This window comes from Colias philodice, chromosome 9 (genome assembly GCF_061535455.1).
Source record: "Colias philodice isolate Cphi_HAF_F1 chromosome 9, ilColPhil1 Martin Lab GWU primary, whole genome shotgun sequence".
Classification (NCBI taxonomy): domain Eukaryota; kingdom Metazoa; phylum Arthropoda; class Insecta; order Lepidoptera; family Pieridae; genus Colias; species Colias philodice.
The window spans coordinates 8,396,631-8,414,577 of NC_143094.1; the positions used below are offsets into that span (position 1 = coordinate 8,396,631).

General features: G+C 33.8%; 1 protein-coding gene across 3 annotated transcripts in view; it reads left to right on the forward strand.

Annotated features, from left to right (window-relative positions):
* The first annotated feature begins 2,239 nt into the window (after positions 1-2,239).
* The window catches only part of LOC149485982 (NAD(+) hydrolase sarm1-like), a 54,880-nt gene continuing 39,172 nt past the window's right edge, over positions 2,240-17,947 (forward strand). For 2 of the 3 annotated variants that reach the window (XM_089698582.1, XM_089698583.1), the window contains exon 1: positions 6,311-6,867. In XM_089698582.1, coding sequence (XP_089554708.1) covers positions 6,517-6,867 — 351 coding nt within the window. In that variant the 5' untranslated portion in view covers positions 6,311-6,516. Of the gene's footprint in view, positions 2,939-3,392; positions 3,602-6,310; positions 6,868-17,947 lie in introns of those variants that run through there. The other variant, XM_089698581.1, reaches the window with a different exon arrangement.

Consider the following 17,947-nt stretch of genomic DNA (forward strand, 5'->3'; position numbering starts at 1 on the left):
AAAATAATATAGGTAGGTACTTACTTATTTTTTTTTTCAACCAAGTAAGTACCTACCTAGGTATATTTATTTCATAAGGTAGATTAATTATACAGGGTGTCCCACTATTGGTATACTAAGCGCGAAGGAACTTGTAGTTTTGCATACACTGATCACGTAAAAAATACTTTAAAATAATTTGGAAAATCCAAAAGTGCACGCCTCATAATTTTTTTTTAATAAATATTTATTAATTATTATTTTTGTTTATTTAATAACAATTAAACCACATCGAATCAGACCCTGAAAAATGAAAGGGTTCTATTCCTGAGCATACTCAAGCGTAAGAGAAAAAAAAAGACTCGATTAGTAAAGTATTTCGGTCGCTATCGTGTTAACAAGAAAAAGGATCCGCACATACAGACACACGGACGTCCAAGACAGAACTTTTTTAAACTGTTTTTTAACTAGTTTAAATAACAAAAATGACATCAAAAATATCATGAACGTTAAAAATAGTGTTTTTTCTCAATATGTGTGTGTATGTATTATCTTACAAGTGCAATGTATGATACATAAAGACATTTTAACTTTGAAAAATCAGATGTTTTGCGCGAAGTGACAGTAGTACCCACCTCAACGCTTCGCTTATGAGGCGTGCAAAAAATTGGGTCCAAAATTTTTTGCTAAATTTTTCCTGAAAATCCATGTTTTCTTCTCTAGCTTCGCGCAGCCGGCATATACTGCTTCTCTAATATGAGCATTTTGTCTATGAAAACATAATCTTAAACGATATCTCACGTGCTGGTGGCAAAGTTGGGCAGGTTGCTTGTTTTGGGTGTACACATAGAGTTTTAAGAATTCATCTATTTGAAAAAAAATGCGTCTGGATTTTTTAAATTATTTTTTACGTACTCAGCGTATGCAAAACTATAACCTCCTTTGAGCTTAGTATACCAACAGTGGGACACCCTGTATAGATAAAGGTACAGCCACGGGTACCTACCTACAGCGTTCTTCCGACGGACATTAATAAATTACAAATCTAGGTATACCATTGAGATACATATACTTACTACGATCTATACAAAAAATTAATATTTGAAATGATTGCTAAAATTTCCTTGAGCTGTATGCTCAATTTCAAATAGGTAAGTAGGTAGGTATTATTGTAACAAATTGGCTTACATTGTAATTGACGGTTTTGGATGAAACTTTTTAGTTCCTATGTAATACCTTATAACTTATATACCTTATTCTACATCAGAATAAATATTATATGCGCGGTAGGTATAGGTATGTATCAAAGCGGTAGGTAGGTTGCGTAGGTATGTACTATGTATGCATATTCATAGGTATTTTAGGTAGGAATAATTTTTGAGTAGGTATTTTATCCCAAAACTTTTCGTAAGTTTGTTCGATAATATTTTGTTATTTGTATCAGATGAAACATAATAATTGTCGTAGGTAAGTATTTGATGTTATAATTATCATGAAGTCTGAATACCCTGATGTAGGAAAATTATACACTGTTTTCACTATTTACCTACATGAATAAGGCCCTGTAATATTGAATGCATTACGAAATTGACTATGAAATGCATGCACTTCATTACCGTAAATACCAAAGAAGTCAACCACTACATTGGGTAATTCAAATTATATTTATTCAATGTCATGACAGACGGAAAGAGTAAACCCATGTTCCGTGTATAGTAAGTTTGCGAAGTAGTTGTTTTTAATTCGAATGATGGTCGTCAAGCACCGCTAAAGAGAAAGTTGTCTACCTACAGAGCTTAAGCCTACGCTTCTTCGACGGCCGCGGTAACTACGCCTTGAGGTCCAACCACGCATACTACACGCTCTTAAGCTTTGTAACTCACGTGTTCACCTTTCAGAAAAGTAAATCATGTTGCAAATTACAAAGTAACCGTTCTACAGCCTAAAACTAGTTCTTCATCTGGCATTTATTTTATGAAATTCATAAATTATTTAAAACTAGCGGTCCGCCCCGGCTTCGCCCGTGGTACATATTTCGCAACAAAAAGTAGCCTATGTCCTTTCTCGGGTATCAAAATATCTCCACACCAAATTTCATGCAAATTGGTTCAGTAGTTTAGGCGTGATTGAGTAACAGACAGACAGACAGACAGAGTTACTTTCGCATTTATAATATTAGTATGGATTTAAATTGCATACGGTTACTGTGAGTTAAAGCAGTAAAGGACATAAGTTTACAATGTGATGGTGCAACACCCGTGACTGAGATGTGCTCAACGTTGCTTATCATCATATCATATAATATATCAGCGCTCCACTCCCGTCCTTGTTATTTAATACTGTTATTCGATCTTAAAGTGGACATACATACACGTTACATGTAAGAGGAAATTAATTAACACTCAGTTGACCACGTAGTGCAAAGTGATACACACGTTGTGAAAATAAGTGAAAATGCGCCGAAAAGAACCTCTACAAACTGGTGGGAACCGAAGTTTGATAGCAACCAGGACTTGCCAACAACAACAACGTAGATTACAAGGTTCGAAGAGTCATTTACCGCGCAGCTACTCATCTCCGGCATCTGAAACTGAGCAGGATGTACCAACGAAACAGAACAAATACATTAGAAGTTATTCATCCCCTGAGCCAAAACCGACCAGTTCAAGACGAAGTTCAATTTATACGAGTAGACCCAAGTTACACAGCTCTAGAAGCGAAATAGACTCTGATGTTGAAAATTATGAGCAATTCGAAGAGGGCTTTTTGGATATTGATGCAGATGTTGAGAATCCTTTTCGACAATTTAATATAAGCTGTGAAGTGGATGAACCTAAGAAAGTAATTACAACATTATTGCCAGGAAGCGGCTTACAAAAAGTTAAGATCAAACCAGTACAGAGCAGTTCTAAAATTGGACATGGAGCTAGAGATTTAACAAAAACGCCAAAGAATAAAGGTACGCAGGATTTGAGGGTAGGAAAGTTTATTCCATCGCTTTTTTTTAACTTTTGTAATGTTAATGTTAACTCTCTATCGTGATTGTGAAAAGGTGTAATTGATTTTTCTTGACAAAAAATACCATCAAAATATAGCAGAGCAAAACCTTGCACTGTCTGATGTCTCTTATTGAATATCTTTCTTTTGATACTTTAATTCTACATCATGTAATTGTAACTTTACATATTTTTTTAAATTAAGAATACTTCGTTTTCTAATTCTATAGATAAATTAAATTCAATCAAATAATATACCTTGTATGCATATAATTTACTGTGTGTTACCAATTCGTAGTTTTGTTCACATCAATCACCATAAACTGCAATCACACTTGATATTTAAAGTGTAAACTCAGTCCAACAGTTCTTTGACATTAAAAATGTGTATTTAACATTATTCATGATTATTTTTAGGGATTGCTCGCTTCAATTTTCGGCCTCTTATTGTGAGAATGCCGAGTCAAGCTCTGCCGTCAGAAAGTCAGTCAGCCAGCATTGAGGAACTGCAGACGTCACCTCCTCTTGAAGATGAAGTGGCTGCAATTGAAAAAGAAATGGTTGACGCTGAATTTTTACTGGAAAAGGGAGTAACTATTGCCACGGAGGAAAGCGATAGTGACACGGTAAGTAAGCTGACGTTGATTGGAATTAATAAAGTATTTTATTTTACATCTGCATAAAATTTTATCACACGATGAACTTTTTAAAAGTACGTAAGTACTTTCTTTTAACCGAGAGGACGGTCCGAACGATGAAAGAGGTGTTCAATTCGTGTTTATATTTGTTTGAGGTATTCTATTTTTTTTACGTGTTCGCCACTTGCATTGTAAACTGTTTCAACAGAATCTTTTATCAATAAAGATATACCTACACTGCATGAGACGAATGCGGCGCCAGTTCTTTGTTTATGGCTTCCACATAATTTCAGATTAGAATTTGTGGATGTCCTTCCACCGGATTGTAACATTGATTTTTCAAATCATATGATAAGTAAGTATTTTGCTCAAGGATTGACTATTACTTTGAACTTCACTACATATCATCATCATCAGCCTATTTTCCCACTGCTGGGACGCGTATGAGGATTGAGGGTACAGGCCATAATCCACCACGCTGGCCAAGTGCGGGTTGGTGGATGTCACATGTCGTCGAACTTTTGATTCTTCGACATGTCGGTTTCATCACTACATATCATCAATATAAAAAACTTGTTTTTTATTCATTTGCTATAATTATTATGTAGGTACGGTCTACTGAATGTAGCATAAGATCGGTCAGTTACCTGTCTTATTTGCCAAAATAAATCTCATTAAAAATAAACATTTGCTGATAGTGTTAAGAATACTTAAGAAAAAAATTTTTTTTTTCAAGAGACCCTTTTTTACGCGCGTTGAGAGTAAAATTTCAAGGTCGCGTTATAGTAATACCGCGACCGTCATGGCAATACGTCGTAAGGCGACGATTTTGGTATCTTTGAATCTTGCCAAAAAAGTTTCACTTCTGATACGTGTGCTCGGCACGCTCTTTTTTGTAAGGAAGGACAAAATCCTTTTTTCAACATGCTCGTTTTTCCAAAAAAACCTTCCAATTAAAATTCCGGCTTAACTTTAAACACTTCGTAGACTTTTAGTTCTCGGAGAGAAATAATATTATAGAAGGACAATGTATCAAGTAATTGAACCAGTGCCATATAAAATATGAATATTCATGAGACTGTTTTCAATTTACATATTCTTTGTATGTATAGTATAGGTACCAACTGTTAAACATTATGTAAGTACACTGTACACGGTTGTGTAGTGTGTACGGGTTTTTGTAAGATTGAAGGGCGAAACATAACGTAAGCGATAAATTTTACAGCTATTGTGCACAGAATTTTTTTTTGATTTTATAGAGAAGAAAAAGAGGTGGAGGTGCGAAAATGTTTATATTTGTGGATACATCTAATTATATTAGATACATCTCATCATATCTAGCCGTGCATTACTGTAGTAATAATATCCTTATTTGGGATACTTTATTGTATTATTTTCCAATGAATCTTGTATCTTGGGTTTTCTTTCTTGTATTGTGCAATTGTCTTCCTTCTCCTGTAAAGATTGAATGCACTGTTTCAGATATGATATGAAAAACCTAATATGACCTAAATTTCAATGAAATGTAAGGCCATGAAGCATCTCGCTCTTTATTATGTTCTTTTTTATTATATGGAGCGTCGCCTCGTCTTTGACTTCCTCTATCCATTAAAAATATATAATTAAAAGAACCGGGTGTATAAAGAAACACTTGTTTACCTTTATTTTACTATCTAAAAATATTCAAATTATGTAAGCGTATAATTTTAAATATTGGCGAAATGGAAAGTAACATGTTGTAACCTTATCAACCTCCTTGAAGGTTACTAGGTAAATGCTTTTATTGCTGTTTTTAAAAGAGAATATTATTTTCGGTTACATATATCGGTGTGACAGAGGTTGGTCGAAAGTATAGCACGTTAAAAGTTCGCGTGGCGTGCCCCAGTTTACTTCGACTCATCAGAGGTTGCGACATCGACGGCGCCCTAAATTTTCTTCGTCGTACGCGATCTCTCGTATAATAGTATTTTTAATTTAACGAAAAATATTCTTAACATCGCATATGTTGACTTTGATATGTAATTTAACCACTTCAGTCAACAGCTGTAAATTCTTCGTATATAGACTTGGTAGTTTTATTATTACTAAAACAACTCGGCTACGGCAAAGAGAAAATAGAGCTCTTAATGTTATACATAATATTATTATTGTAGAATATTGTTGAAATTGTGTTTAATAATATTTTTGATTGCTAACTTACATGAAATCAAAGTTCCATACGCGTACTAAAATACAGGTTTTGCAAATGAAGGATCATTATACCTACCGACAAACATAACTGCATAGCACGTGCGCATCTTGATTCTTGACACCGGTTACAATAACAGAACCGTTGACAGCCTCTACTCATACTTACATTGTATTTCATTGGAACAATTTCCAAATATAGTTTTGATATTAAATATTCCTGCTCTACGTATGTGTTGCCACTGGCTACGTGCTCGGATTGTCGTTGCCGTGGCAGCTGTATTGTAAACATTGGCTGATCGATTCATCTAAAGTGGCTTCGTCAGTGATAGTGTGGTCTAATGGTCGGCAGCTCCACTTAATGGCTCTGCTTTAGTGGATGTTTGGAATATCTGGAGTGCGCTTTGGTCGGTCGGCCAGAAGGAACAATAAGTGCGCCTTGACCTTGCGGAGCGGGGGCCGGGGCGAGTGATGACGCCAGCGCGGCCGGCACGCGCTTTGGCTTTCGGGTGCGATCCTTCGCGGACGCCATCCGCGTAATTGGCGGTTAACTCTGTTCTAAAGATTTTCGGAGAAAATACTGGGGCGGGTGGGCGCCGCAACGCTAGATACGACGCGAAATTTTCATTCTGCGTGCCGGCGCCGACGCCGACGCGTCTCGAACGACCAAACGAACGACTCCCGACTGAGTAACCGCGAAATGCTCGCAACTCGACATGGGTAATGTGCAGTGCTGCGCTAGTGACCGTCTTCGCGAAGGCAAACCTAAGAAGCCGAAAAAGGAGAAGAAGAAGAGCAAGAAGAAGCAAGCGGACAATCAAAAGAGTAACGGAAAAACGGGAGGTATTAAAAAAGATCAAAACGGGCAGCCCGATACTGGGTCTGTTCAGAAAGAAGCTCTTAAAGAAAAAGTTACCACTAATGAAACCTCGTTAGCATCGTCTGAAAAAGAAGTCCCAGCTTCCGAACAACCAAACATGACCCAGCCGAACTCACCCGATATACCTAAAAGCGAATCACCACGGAGCGAAAGTATGGCGTCTGCAAGGGAACGATTTTTCGGACAGGTAAAATTCACTAATATCTCTTCATAAAACAAATGAAACAACTTGTTTTGCCACCGGAACGATCTAATCCTCTTATCGCAACGGAACCAATCGGCCCGCCTCACTGAAACTGGTCTGTTTTATGTCAGTAATATCAGTCGGTCTAGCTAATGCGTTTTTAATTTAATCTATATTTCCGCCGCTTCCAGAGGTCATATAATCGCATTAAATTTTAAGTATAGCTAGTCTTAAAAAATATATACATATATTTGGATGTTCTAGTTTACAAAGTATCGTCATACAAATAGTTGTGCCATATTATTATTCTATCTATTATAATATATTTCAATAACTCAAACATATATTATTAGCGCTCGCAGATGTTATTACTCAGATAATAAAGTATCACGTCATGAAATATATTTAAAAAGAAAATAAAAGTACAGCGTGGTATTGATTAAACATAGAGTAGTTAAGGAAAGTGATATTGCATGGTTAATGCGTTATCGGTTCCCAATATTGATAACAATATAAGTGTATAATATTTAAGTTATGAGACAGGTTTTCGGTGATGATCTAATGTGCATTGATTTTAGTCAAGGATTCTCGAACAGCCATGTCGTTATATTGATTTAATTAAAATTTGATATATCTATAGGTGACCCGTGTCAAGAATTTTAAAACGATTAAATACATGCTAAAGACAATGTCGTCATTCCAATGGAAATATCTAAATAACCAGCAAGGTTTATCGGCTTGTTAGAGATACTTAAGCATCGTTTATGGAATATTGAATAGGTACACATTAACTTTTTAATGTTCATGCAAATCATACGCAATGATTGATTATCTCAATTGTATTGAGATAAAATAATTATTGTTAAGTACCTACATTATAACAAAGTTATACATGTTAGTGGTGATGTTTCTATTTATTAAATCACACCTACAAATAACTATGAGTTTTGTTGCCTATTTAATAAAATACAATGCAATGACATTTAATTGAGTTGTATTCCCGTAAACATATTTTCGCTTTTCAATAAATATTTTATTCATAAATGAAAATATCTCACAATTACCTAGTCTAAATATGCACATTGTATACGAACATTGTAACCTAGTCAAAGTTTAATTGAGCAATAAATTTCCATAGTCCCTCATCCATAGCAGCAATATAATATGCTAGCCGTGCCCTGCGGTTTTACCCGCAGTGCTCCACTCCTGTTGATCTTAGCGTGATGATATATTATAGCCTTTCTCGATAAATGGGCTATCTAACACCGAAAGAATTTTTCAAATCGGACCAGTAGTTCCTGAGATAAGCGCGTCAAACAAACAAACAAACTCTTCAGCTTTATAATATTAGTATAGATAAGTCATTGATGTTCTTATTCAGTGGATTTCAATACATATTTTTTATTTAGTGTGACAACACAGTAGAAAAGCCAATGTTCTTCGATATTAAGAACACCGTACAAACAGGATCGCCAGGTCATTCACTCCTCAGTAAAAACGTCATGAAAAATTTACACAAGCATCACGTATCGAAAAGTGGCTGACATTTGTATCAGCGGAAAAGAAACTGTTTTTTAATTCGTAGCTTTCTACAGTTTAATTATAACCTATACCTATAGGCTCCCAAATCAATTTTCTCACGATAGTTATTTATTTTTAAATCGAATTTAATATTTATCTAAATGAATCGTTTCCCTTGAATCGCCTCCGCGAGTACCAGGAGTGCAGATTCGTCAGGAGAGTTAATCTTACTCACTTTGTAGTTGAGTCAGCGAGGAAAGTGACCGGGATCTGATTATGTTTTCGCTTTTGGAGCGGCTCCAGGCGGTTTCCCGAAATAAACGCGATTCCGAGTTCACGTAAGATTTTATACGAATTCAAGTTTTTGTTTTTGCTACTTTGTTTCATTAGCCATTAGCATTAAATTCTATTTTTGTTGTAATGTTTTCAAGAAATAGTTTATAATGAGAAAACGTTTGATGTAGGTATAGTTTGGATTGATTCATAAAACAAATGTTGGATTATCAATTATTCAATAGACGTTAATGACGATTTTAATGAACTACCTTATATTCTATTGTATATTTATGTTGTGACGTAATCACTTAGTGATTTACTACAGCCTACAGACTAGTTTCCGACCGTGATTTTATCCGCGTTAAATGTTTTTACCGCGCTACTCTATTTTTTATAAATCATCATATATCGCCATTTACAAAAGTAAAAAGTCGTTCAAAATAAATAATTAAGGAAGGATCTACTACGAAATTGTTTCTAGTCCATGCTAGGACCTGCCACGCACCATCTTGTAGAGTTGCAAAGGGAGATACCCCTTATAATATTTTCCCCCACATATTTTCTTACATTTATATAATAAAACAAATGTGTATTTAATATTTATAAATATTGCGTAGTTCCAATGTTGTATGCACTCGTTGCTTGGACAAATCGCGTGTCGTTGTCGAGGTTGCTTGCGACTAAGGCATGTAATATCGGAATGGTTTTGAATTCCGATATTGATTTCCGATATTTGAGCTCAATATCGGAATTCCGATATTGATATCGGAATTGGACATATTTGTTAAAAAGGTGGATTTTATTAATTAAAAACGTAGGTATTATAATCATAATATTTTATTCGGTATGAAAATAGTTATTTTACTGCTTAATTCTAAACAACTTAATTTAACTGACTCAAAATAAACATGTTTTTAGCAATACAATTTCTGAACATATCTGGCATTACTATTTTTGAACGTATGGCCGTCATCCGTGATCCGATCGATGAAAATGATCGCATACATTTGATGAGCGTTTTTTGAGAAATTCTGAGAACGAGTTCTTTTTTTTTATGAGTCCATTTTTAACAATGTTGCACACTATTCATCGCATCGCCAGAAAACGCAAACAACTCCCAACTATCACAGTTCATGAAAGTGACTGATGCACACAGCAGGTAATTGTTTCTCTGTGCGAGAGAAGAAGCAAGTGAGTTATACGCTGCGAAAGAGTGAGATAGGCATACTGAGATGCGTCATTTCAATCACCACTATACCTATTTCTTTTTTTAAATCTGGCTAATTATTTAAATTGCCGCAAATTTTAACCTCAACTTAATGATTCAGCACTGAATAAAAAAAATCTTAATTCCGATATAACGATATTGGATCACTCAGTATCGGAATTGTAATATCGTAATTTTCATTCCGAGATTCCGATATTGCGAGATTCCGAGATTCCGATATTCATGCCCTACTTGCGACTGTGGTGTGAAGTGATAAGGCACACATTATTAGTGCTGTGTTGGCGGTACTGTCGATAACAATATGGGATAATCTGGGTTTGCTGTGTAAATTAAAATAAGGTAGCATTGATGATGATTGTGTGATGACGGAAACATCTCGGAACGGCACAGAAATCTGCGGTATACAGAACATATTATGTATTATAATATGTTAGACATATATATAAAATGCATCTGTTACATTGCTCGCATATAGAATTATATTATCACTAAATTATACAGATTATAATAACTTTTTACTTAAGGTTGGTCTGTCAGTTTTAACTTTTTTTAGGTACCTAATGGTAGTCATTTTAGATTTTTTGTTCCTGAAGATAACTCTTGAATCTTGATTCACACTGAATGCAAAAATATCATATTCCTAAAGTTTTCTCTACAAACAGCATTTAAATAATATACCTAATATTTAAATAAGTAAGTATAATTAATTGTACATTGTACACCAAAATTGTTTATAAAATGTGTTTTCTTATATTTCTATAGTTTCTTACAAAAATCTGGTAAGTATTATTTATTTTTGTGACATAAACACAATCCGTGTAAGTTTCCGTAGCAAAAACCTTATCATAAGCAATTCGTTCTACTCGTAGGAATCCATAGGTAAACATTGTTACATATTTCTGAGAGAGAAAACAAATAATTTTCCGTATCTAAGAATAGTTTCAAATAGAATTGTAGCCATTAGTTAACTAATTATGCTTATGTCAAATATAAAAAATGTTCTAATAATACGCATTCCATAGTAAACCCACGTAAAGCCGCATCATTGAACTGTGTAACTCATATGGAGAATAATAAAAGTATTACAACAAAACAGGTCACTGACTTCCTTGACCTTCTAATAAACATCAGATACCTAGTTCAATCTTTGATAGCATGAGAAATTGTAAAGAGCCAAAATCACAATACGCACCTATAAGTATAAATAAATAAAACTAGAGTTGTTTAAAAATAACCAAATAAGGTCGCAATAAAAATTCTTATTCATATATATTCATTCATAGTCATAATATTTTATAATCACTGTCGTTCAGTGTACATAAAATGTTATCATATCGTGGCAAGGAACGTACGTACCGCGACGATAGGTCGATGATGCGTGACGTATCATCACAAATGTGGTCTTACATATACGGTTTGTTATGCATGGTATTTTAAGACGGCACACCTTTATTTCCAAGTTCAAAATACCTACAAATGTCTTAAATGTGAGGTCAGTAATGCTTATGCATGTTAGATGGTTTAGTTTGCATATTTTGTTGTTTTTTGTCTACTTTGGCTTGGTAGATGTGCCCCAGCAGTCAATCAAATAAAAACGCGATTATATCTTCAAAAATGGATATATTTTCTCACCATTAATAAAATTATGAATAATAATATGTCCAGGTTAAGTCATTTGTGACTAAAGTTAGTTTTAATTAAAACAATCTTTATGGGAGATTTTGTAAGTTTTATAGTCACAAAAAAATCTGAAATATTTTTTAAGACTTAGCGTGAATATCAGAAGGCATTTGATTTATTTAGTGACAGTGTAGGTAGATCATAGATAAATTTTATTCGTCCCACAGAACCTCTATATTACCTAGCATTGAAAGAATAAACTGAAAAAGTCTCATTAGTTAGTGGCCAGTGGTAATTTTTCGTAGGTGTAACGTAAACGTAAGGCCTTTGCCACACTAGACGGAAACTCCGTCGCCGAACTTCCGCGGCGGAACGCCAATACATGTTATTGCATATAAAATACAAATAACGGGCACACTACGCGGAAGATCGGTCGTTCCGTCGCGGATGATCCCGCGTTCCGAGCGGACCGTCACTCGCTCGCGTCTGATCGGTCGTCCGCGCACCGATCTTCCGTCAGCGTAAGATCGGCAACGTTGCATTACAGGTATTTGTATGCATCGCGCCACATTCAGCGGATAACTCGCAGTGACGACCACACCGTATAAGGGCAGTTAGCCGACTGATGATCTGCCACTGAATATTCAGTGTGGCTGGTACCGTATAGAACGGATTGACCGCCGCGGAAGTTCGGCGACGGAGTTTCCGTCTAGTGTGTCAAAGGCCTAAATCTCAGTTCCACGGAACTAATATTTTATGTAAACTATGATGGTTTGTTCGATAGCAAAACGAAAATTTCAAGAAACGATTTCTGCACTGTTTATTTAGCAAACGAGTACGTATGTCATATATTATAAACAGATATGATTCACCACGACAATCTCGCAAAGTGATAATGATGTTTAAGCAAGCGGGTTCGATCTATTTATAATGGATGACGATGATCACTTTAGATGAGTGCTTACGTATCTAACGTACATTTATGAATATTTTAATATTATGAAAATATTTAAATCATTATACTTTTTATAAACCGGATATGTAAAGAACTATAACTACGGGTGCTATCGATGTTACACCGTATTTTAATGAATGAGTCATCGCTTTAAACGGATTAAGTATAAAAATATTTTTAACAAATTATAATATAACAGATTGATATCGTTAAATAATAAGAAAATCTACAAGACAATTAAAAAAAACATATAATTACATAATAATTACATAATAATTACATAATACCTAGGTAAAACATTTTTATCAATTAGATATTATCTAATAGATAATAATCTATTTTTTAACTAGGTACTACACATGTCACACATCTACAACAACAACAACAAAACAACATTTGATAATATAAATATTTTTACAATGTAAGTAGGTACATTCTGAATGGTCTAATAGGATAACCACAGAGGATAACCATTTTAAACATTTCAATTTTTAATAAGTCAGCTCTCAATAGGAATTAGGTTATGAATCAGTATAGTGTTTTCATTTTACTGTTCATAGATTATATCAAGGTAGAGACGCCTACGCCCAAAATTCCAGACTATTTATAAACCTCATTCAAGAATCGGATCTTCCCATAACTGTTAAATTAATTCAGCGCAGAAACTCTCGAGTAGAACCTTCAACTATTGCTAAAAATTTTAATAATGATGGTACACTGCTTAATTGTATTATGTATAGCAATAACGCTCCAATTTTAGATTATTTTGAAACTACGTTTTAAAAAAAATAACAAACCAAAGATTTAATATAATTGATATTTATTACAAGTTTATTACATCCGATAACAGCAGTGTAATAATTTCACATAGGTAACACAAACTTGGACACTTAAAGATATTAAGTATGTTAGTTTGCAAGCAACAAGGTCAGAAATATGCACTAGTGACCTATATAATTTATATACCTACTTATATACGTAAACATAGTATAAAGATTTACAAAAGTGTGAAAATGATAATTAACAATGATTGTTATTCTCTTAGGCAACAAAACGATACCACTTAATTAACTAGTTGACTTTTAACCGCTAGGCGCGTGTGGTCTCGCCTCTACAATGTTCATGATGATTAACTGCTTTTGACACCTATTAATAGAAGAAGCACTTTTAGATCACAATTACAAATATCACTTGGTATAAAAATAGAACTAATTATGTAGTTTTGGACGGCTAAATTGTAAGCTATGTACGTAAAAAGTAGTAAGTATTAAGAGCGTGAAAGTTCTTGAAGATGAGAATGTGAATGCTTGTTACACGCAAAAACTATTTACTGGATTTTTTATAATTTTCTAGTGAGATAGATTGATTATAGTCTGTATTAATTACATGGCCTAAACTTTTGACACGAGTAAAGCTCCGTTAAATAGAGAAGTATTCGAGTAGTAAAATAAAAATATCCACCGGTAATACCATAGTTTTAGAATCCCTATTATACCATGGCACGCGGTATTATGGTTCACCGCCTATGAATTGTTCGCAGATTACAAGCTATATTTTGAGAGGCCGTAATTTGGTGCCATTTCGTAATTTACTTATTAGCATGCCAAATGTTAGAGGATGTAGTGTCTGCGGAGGTCGTTGCTCGGCGGGGAATCGAGCAACCTACATGCGTTTTGTATCTTGACACTATCATATTTCTTCTTTATTGAATTTCCTAGTGCGAGTGACATATCCCCTCGTAAAAGCTGCATCCGAATTCCGTTATCACTATGCGATAATTTTACAGTATTTTTAAAGTCGGTCACATATAAAATTCTGAATGATACATCTATAGACAATAACTTTATTAATGCTAATCGTATTTTTGTATGTGTACCCTAATTGCACTAAGGGCCGATTTTTCAATGCTTGGATAAAACTTATCCGTCCAATAAAGTATTACATGATTACAGTGCCACAAACTTATCTGACCCGGTGGCAAAAACTGGAACTACGTGCCGCCATTTTGAAATGTCACATTTTCACAGACTTTTCATACGAAATATTTTGTTTAAATAAAAAGAAAGCGACATCAGTGACACTGTCACCGGGTCAGATAAGTTTGTGGCACTATGGTGGCACTATATATTAAAATGTCACGTAAACTGTCAAATACGGACAATTAGAATACGTTTTTAAAATGGTAGTTTTATACATTATTCGACGAATAAGTTTTATCCAAGCATTGAAAAATCGGCCCTAAATGCAATACTGTGCAATATATTATACTAGCTTTCCGCCCGCGGATTCGCCCGCGTTTTCAAAGAAAAACCCGTTCCCGTAGGATTTCCGGGATAAAACCTATCCTATGTCCTTTCTCGAGTATCAAAATATCTCTATACCAAATTTCATACAAATTGGTTCAGTAGTTAAGGCGTGATTGAGTAACAGACAGACAGACAGAGTTACTTTCGCATTTATAATATTAGTATGGATTATAATAAATCAATTCGAAGTTTATTTATAGAAATAAGATGACAGGTTTCTTTTAAATATTTGGTATTGATGAACATTTACATACAAATTTAATAATACCTACCCTGAAAATACTAAATTCGGTATTATGACCGTGATCCACCTTGGATTTTTTTCTTATTGTATACAAATTACAAACTAAATAGATATGGCTTTTTAATACTCCTTTATAACATAAAGTACATTGCGCCGTACGTGTTGTTTGCGCAGTTTTTTAATACAGGCGATGCAAATTTTTATTGCACACTAGCGGTCCGCCCCGGCTTCGCCCGTGGTACATATTTACGTTTTCTCTACATAAAAACCATTCTCGTACTACAAGGAATATAATAAAAAAAGAATTATCGAAATCGGTTCAGCCGTTCTCGAGTTATGCGCTTACCAACACATTTTGCGATTCATTTTTATATATAAGAAGATTACGAGGGAGGGCAATTCAATTGGCTTACCAATTACCATTTTACATTATTGCAAGGTTAATTATTATAAGTATGTTTATAGGAATAAGTATCTAACAGATGTAAATTTCACACGCAAAGCCATAACCAATAGGAATAGGGATCATTCAAAAAAGCTTCTACAGCATAGGTTAGAGTTTCAAAGTGTGTAAAATCTAAACACATTGATATGTTTTACTAATTTTTCTTTGATATGTTGTTATTTTGTTAGATGTTGGGTACACAATAAATTAATGGTCTTGTCTTGTCTATGTTTAAACAACAAAGCTACAAGCTAGAAGTATCAGTAATTCAGTACTCAGTAGTGGTAGTAATTTTTATGTAGTAAGTTTAGGTGACGATTTTCTTACATTAAACTTTAAAGTGACTCTTCTTTCGTCGTGGTTAAAAACCAAAACTTTATAGTAAACAAGCATGATATAATCGTGTTGGCATTAGTACATAATGGAGTATGATAACAGAAGGATTAAAATATATGGTAAATGTCCTTGCTAGTGTAAGACAATAAATCCTATGTAAAATATAATCTAACTGCTATACTAGAACTTAGCAGCTATGTCGCATACTATAACTACATTATAATTTAGAATTTAAAGACTTTTACATAATTATATGTATATAATTTCAATCACAAAACAAATTATAAACCGTTTTATTGGGCTGTTATTAAATTTATTTTTTATGACAATAAAAAATACAAAGTCATTGGATTGATTCATACAAGGAATATCGGATATTGACTTTCGATACCATATTGATTTCTGTTTGAATGAATAATTCTAAGTATGCCAATTGATAACGCCTTTTCTACGTAGACAATAATTTTAAGACGAATTCGGGAATGAGGAAAATGTATCCGAATGACCTAACTCAACAATTTCTTTCAACTAACTTAATATTAGCTTTTCGAGTTTTCTTTCCGCTTTTAATAAGTTTTTCATAGTAGATACGAAACAACAACAGTTTCAAAGAACTTCTTTTTTATTTTTACAAACTTAGAATAATTTAATTACTGATAAATTATTTTTAAGTACATAATTCTTAAATAATTAAATAGACTCAAACAATTACGCTTATTGAATGAATCTTTTAATAAACACAATAGAATAGAGCAATAATTTGTTAAACTCTTCCAGTGACGTATCAATCGGTGACTTAAACATAAAGAAGAATTTCTTGAATATTATCTTTGCAAAATATATTACGTATAATGATTAGATTAAGTTTACAATAATTATTATCATTACATCATCATTGTCTACAGGACACAAATCAATTTGCACGCATTATCGTTTAAAAATTTAATTTTGATGAGGTCATAGCACTGTACCGATAAAAATTGAGCTATTTATTGTTATTTATCGTTTTAAGAATCAAAATTATCTTGAAAAACCCATTTTCATATGACATCACAATTCTTGAGAGTGTCACGTGTGGTCTGTCTATTATAATATTAATTAAATATGTATTTGGTTTTATTCTCTTCCTGATTTCCTACATCAAACAACCACTGAGACTGCATCTTGAAAATGGGGTAGTACGATGTTGTGTGTTAATCTTTTGCATATTGTTATTACTGTTTCTAAATTAGTTACATTTATTTACAGCCCTCTGATTTTGACTTGACTTATGGGCAAGAAAACTTGACTGGATTGTGCGGAAATGTTGCTCGTAAAGGAGATGTTATATATAAATGGATAATTTATATCTTTGTTAGATTTGTATTTTGATTATTGCTTATTTCATTTAATACAATGTCACAATGTTTCGTCATATTTCATCTGCTTCAAAATATGTATGATTAGAAAAACTCACCATACGAAATCGAATTTCACGCCAATACATCTGATTGCCTAAATTGTGATATGTAGGTATATATATTATACATAAATCAATTTAGAACATAAATTGATTTATGTTCTTAAAATATATTATCAATGTTCGTCCAAGTCGATGAGTAATAAGACTGTTATTCTTATTGTAACATTATGCACGGTGTTGTTATCTTACAATTTATCTATAAGTGATCTTCCGGCGGAATGTTATTTGAACTGATAATTATTCGATGTGAAACTATCTCAATTATTCGTTAAACAAATAGAAAATTTTACAGTTTATTTAGCAGAAAGCATGCGCCAGGGTGGCGCCTGCGCGGTTACAACAAAGACCACATTGTTTTGTTTACTTACAAGGTTCGTTTTGTTCTTGCATGTCAAATGTCGCAACATTGGGTTTATGAGCGCGTCAAGTTAATCATATTCCAGGATCGTATATCATTTTTATCCACATTGTTATATTATTTAACTCGCTTAAGCCTGTGTGTTTGGTCGGATGTGATTTTGTTTATATTTAGCCAAAATGGAATGGTAATTTGTATGGGGTTTTAGGGGTTATATTCCTAGGCGACGAAATAAAAAAGCAAAGACCACCATACTTCCTTCCTCGGTAACTCATTTGTTGTAACCGCTATCAGACTGTGGAATTCTCTGCCTGTGGATGTTAGACGAGCTT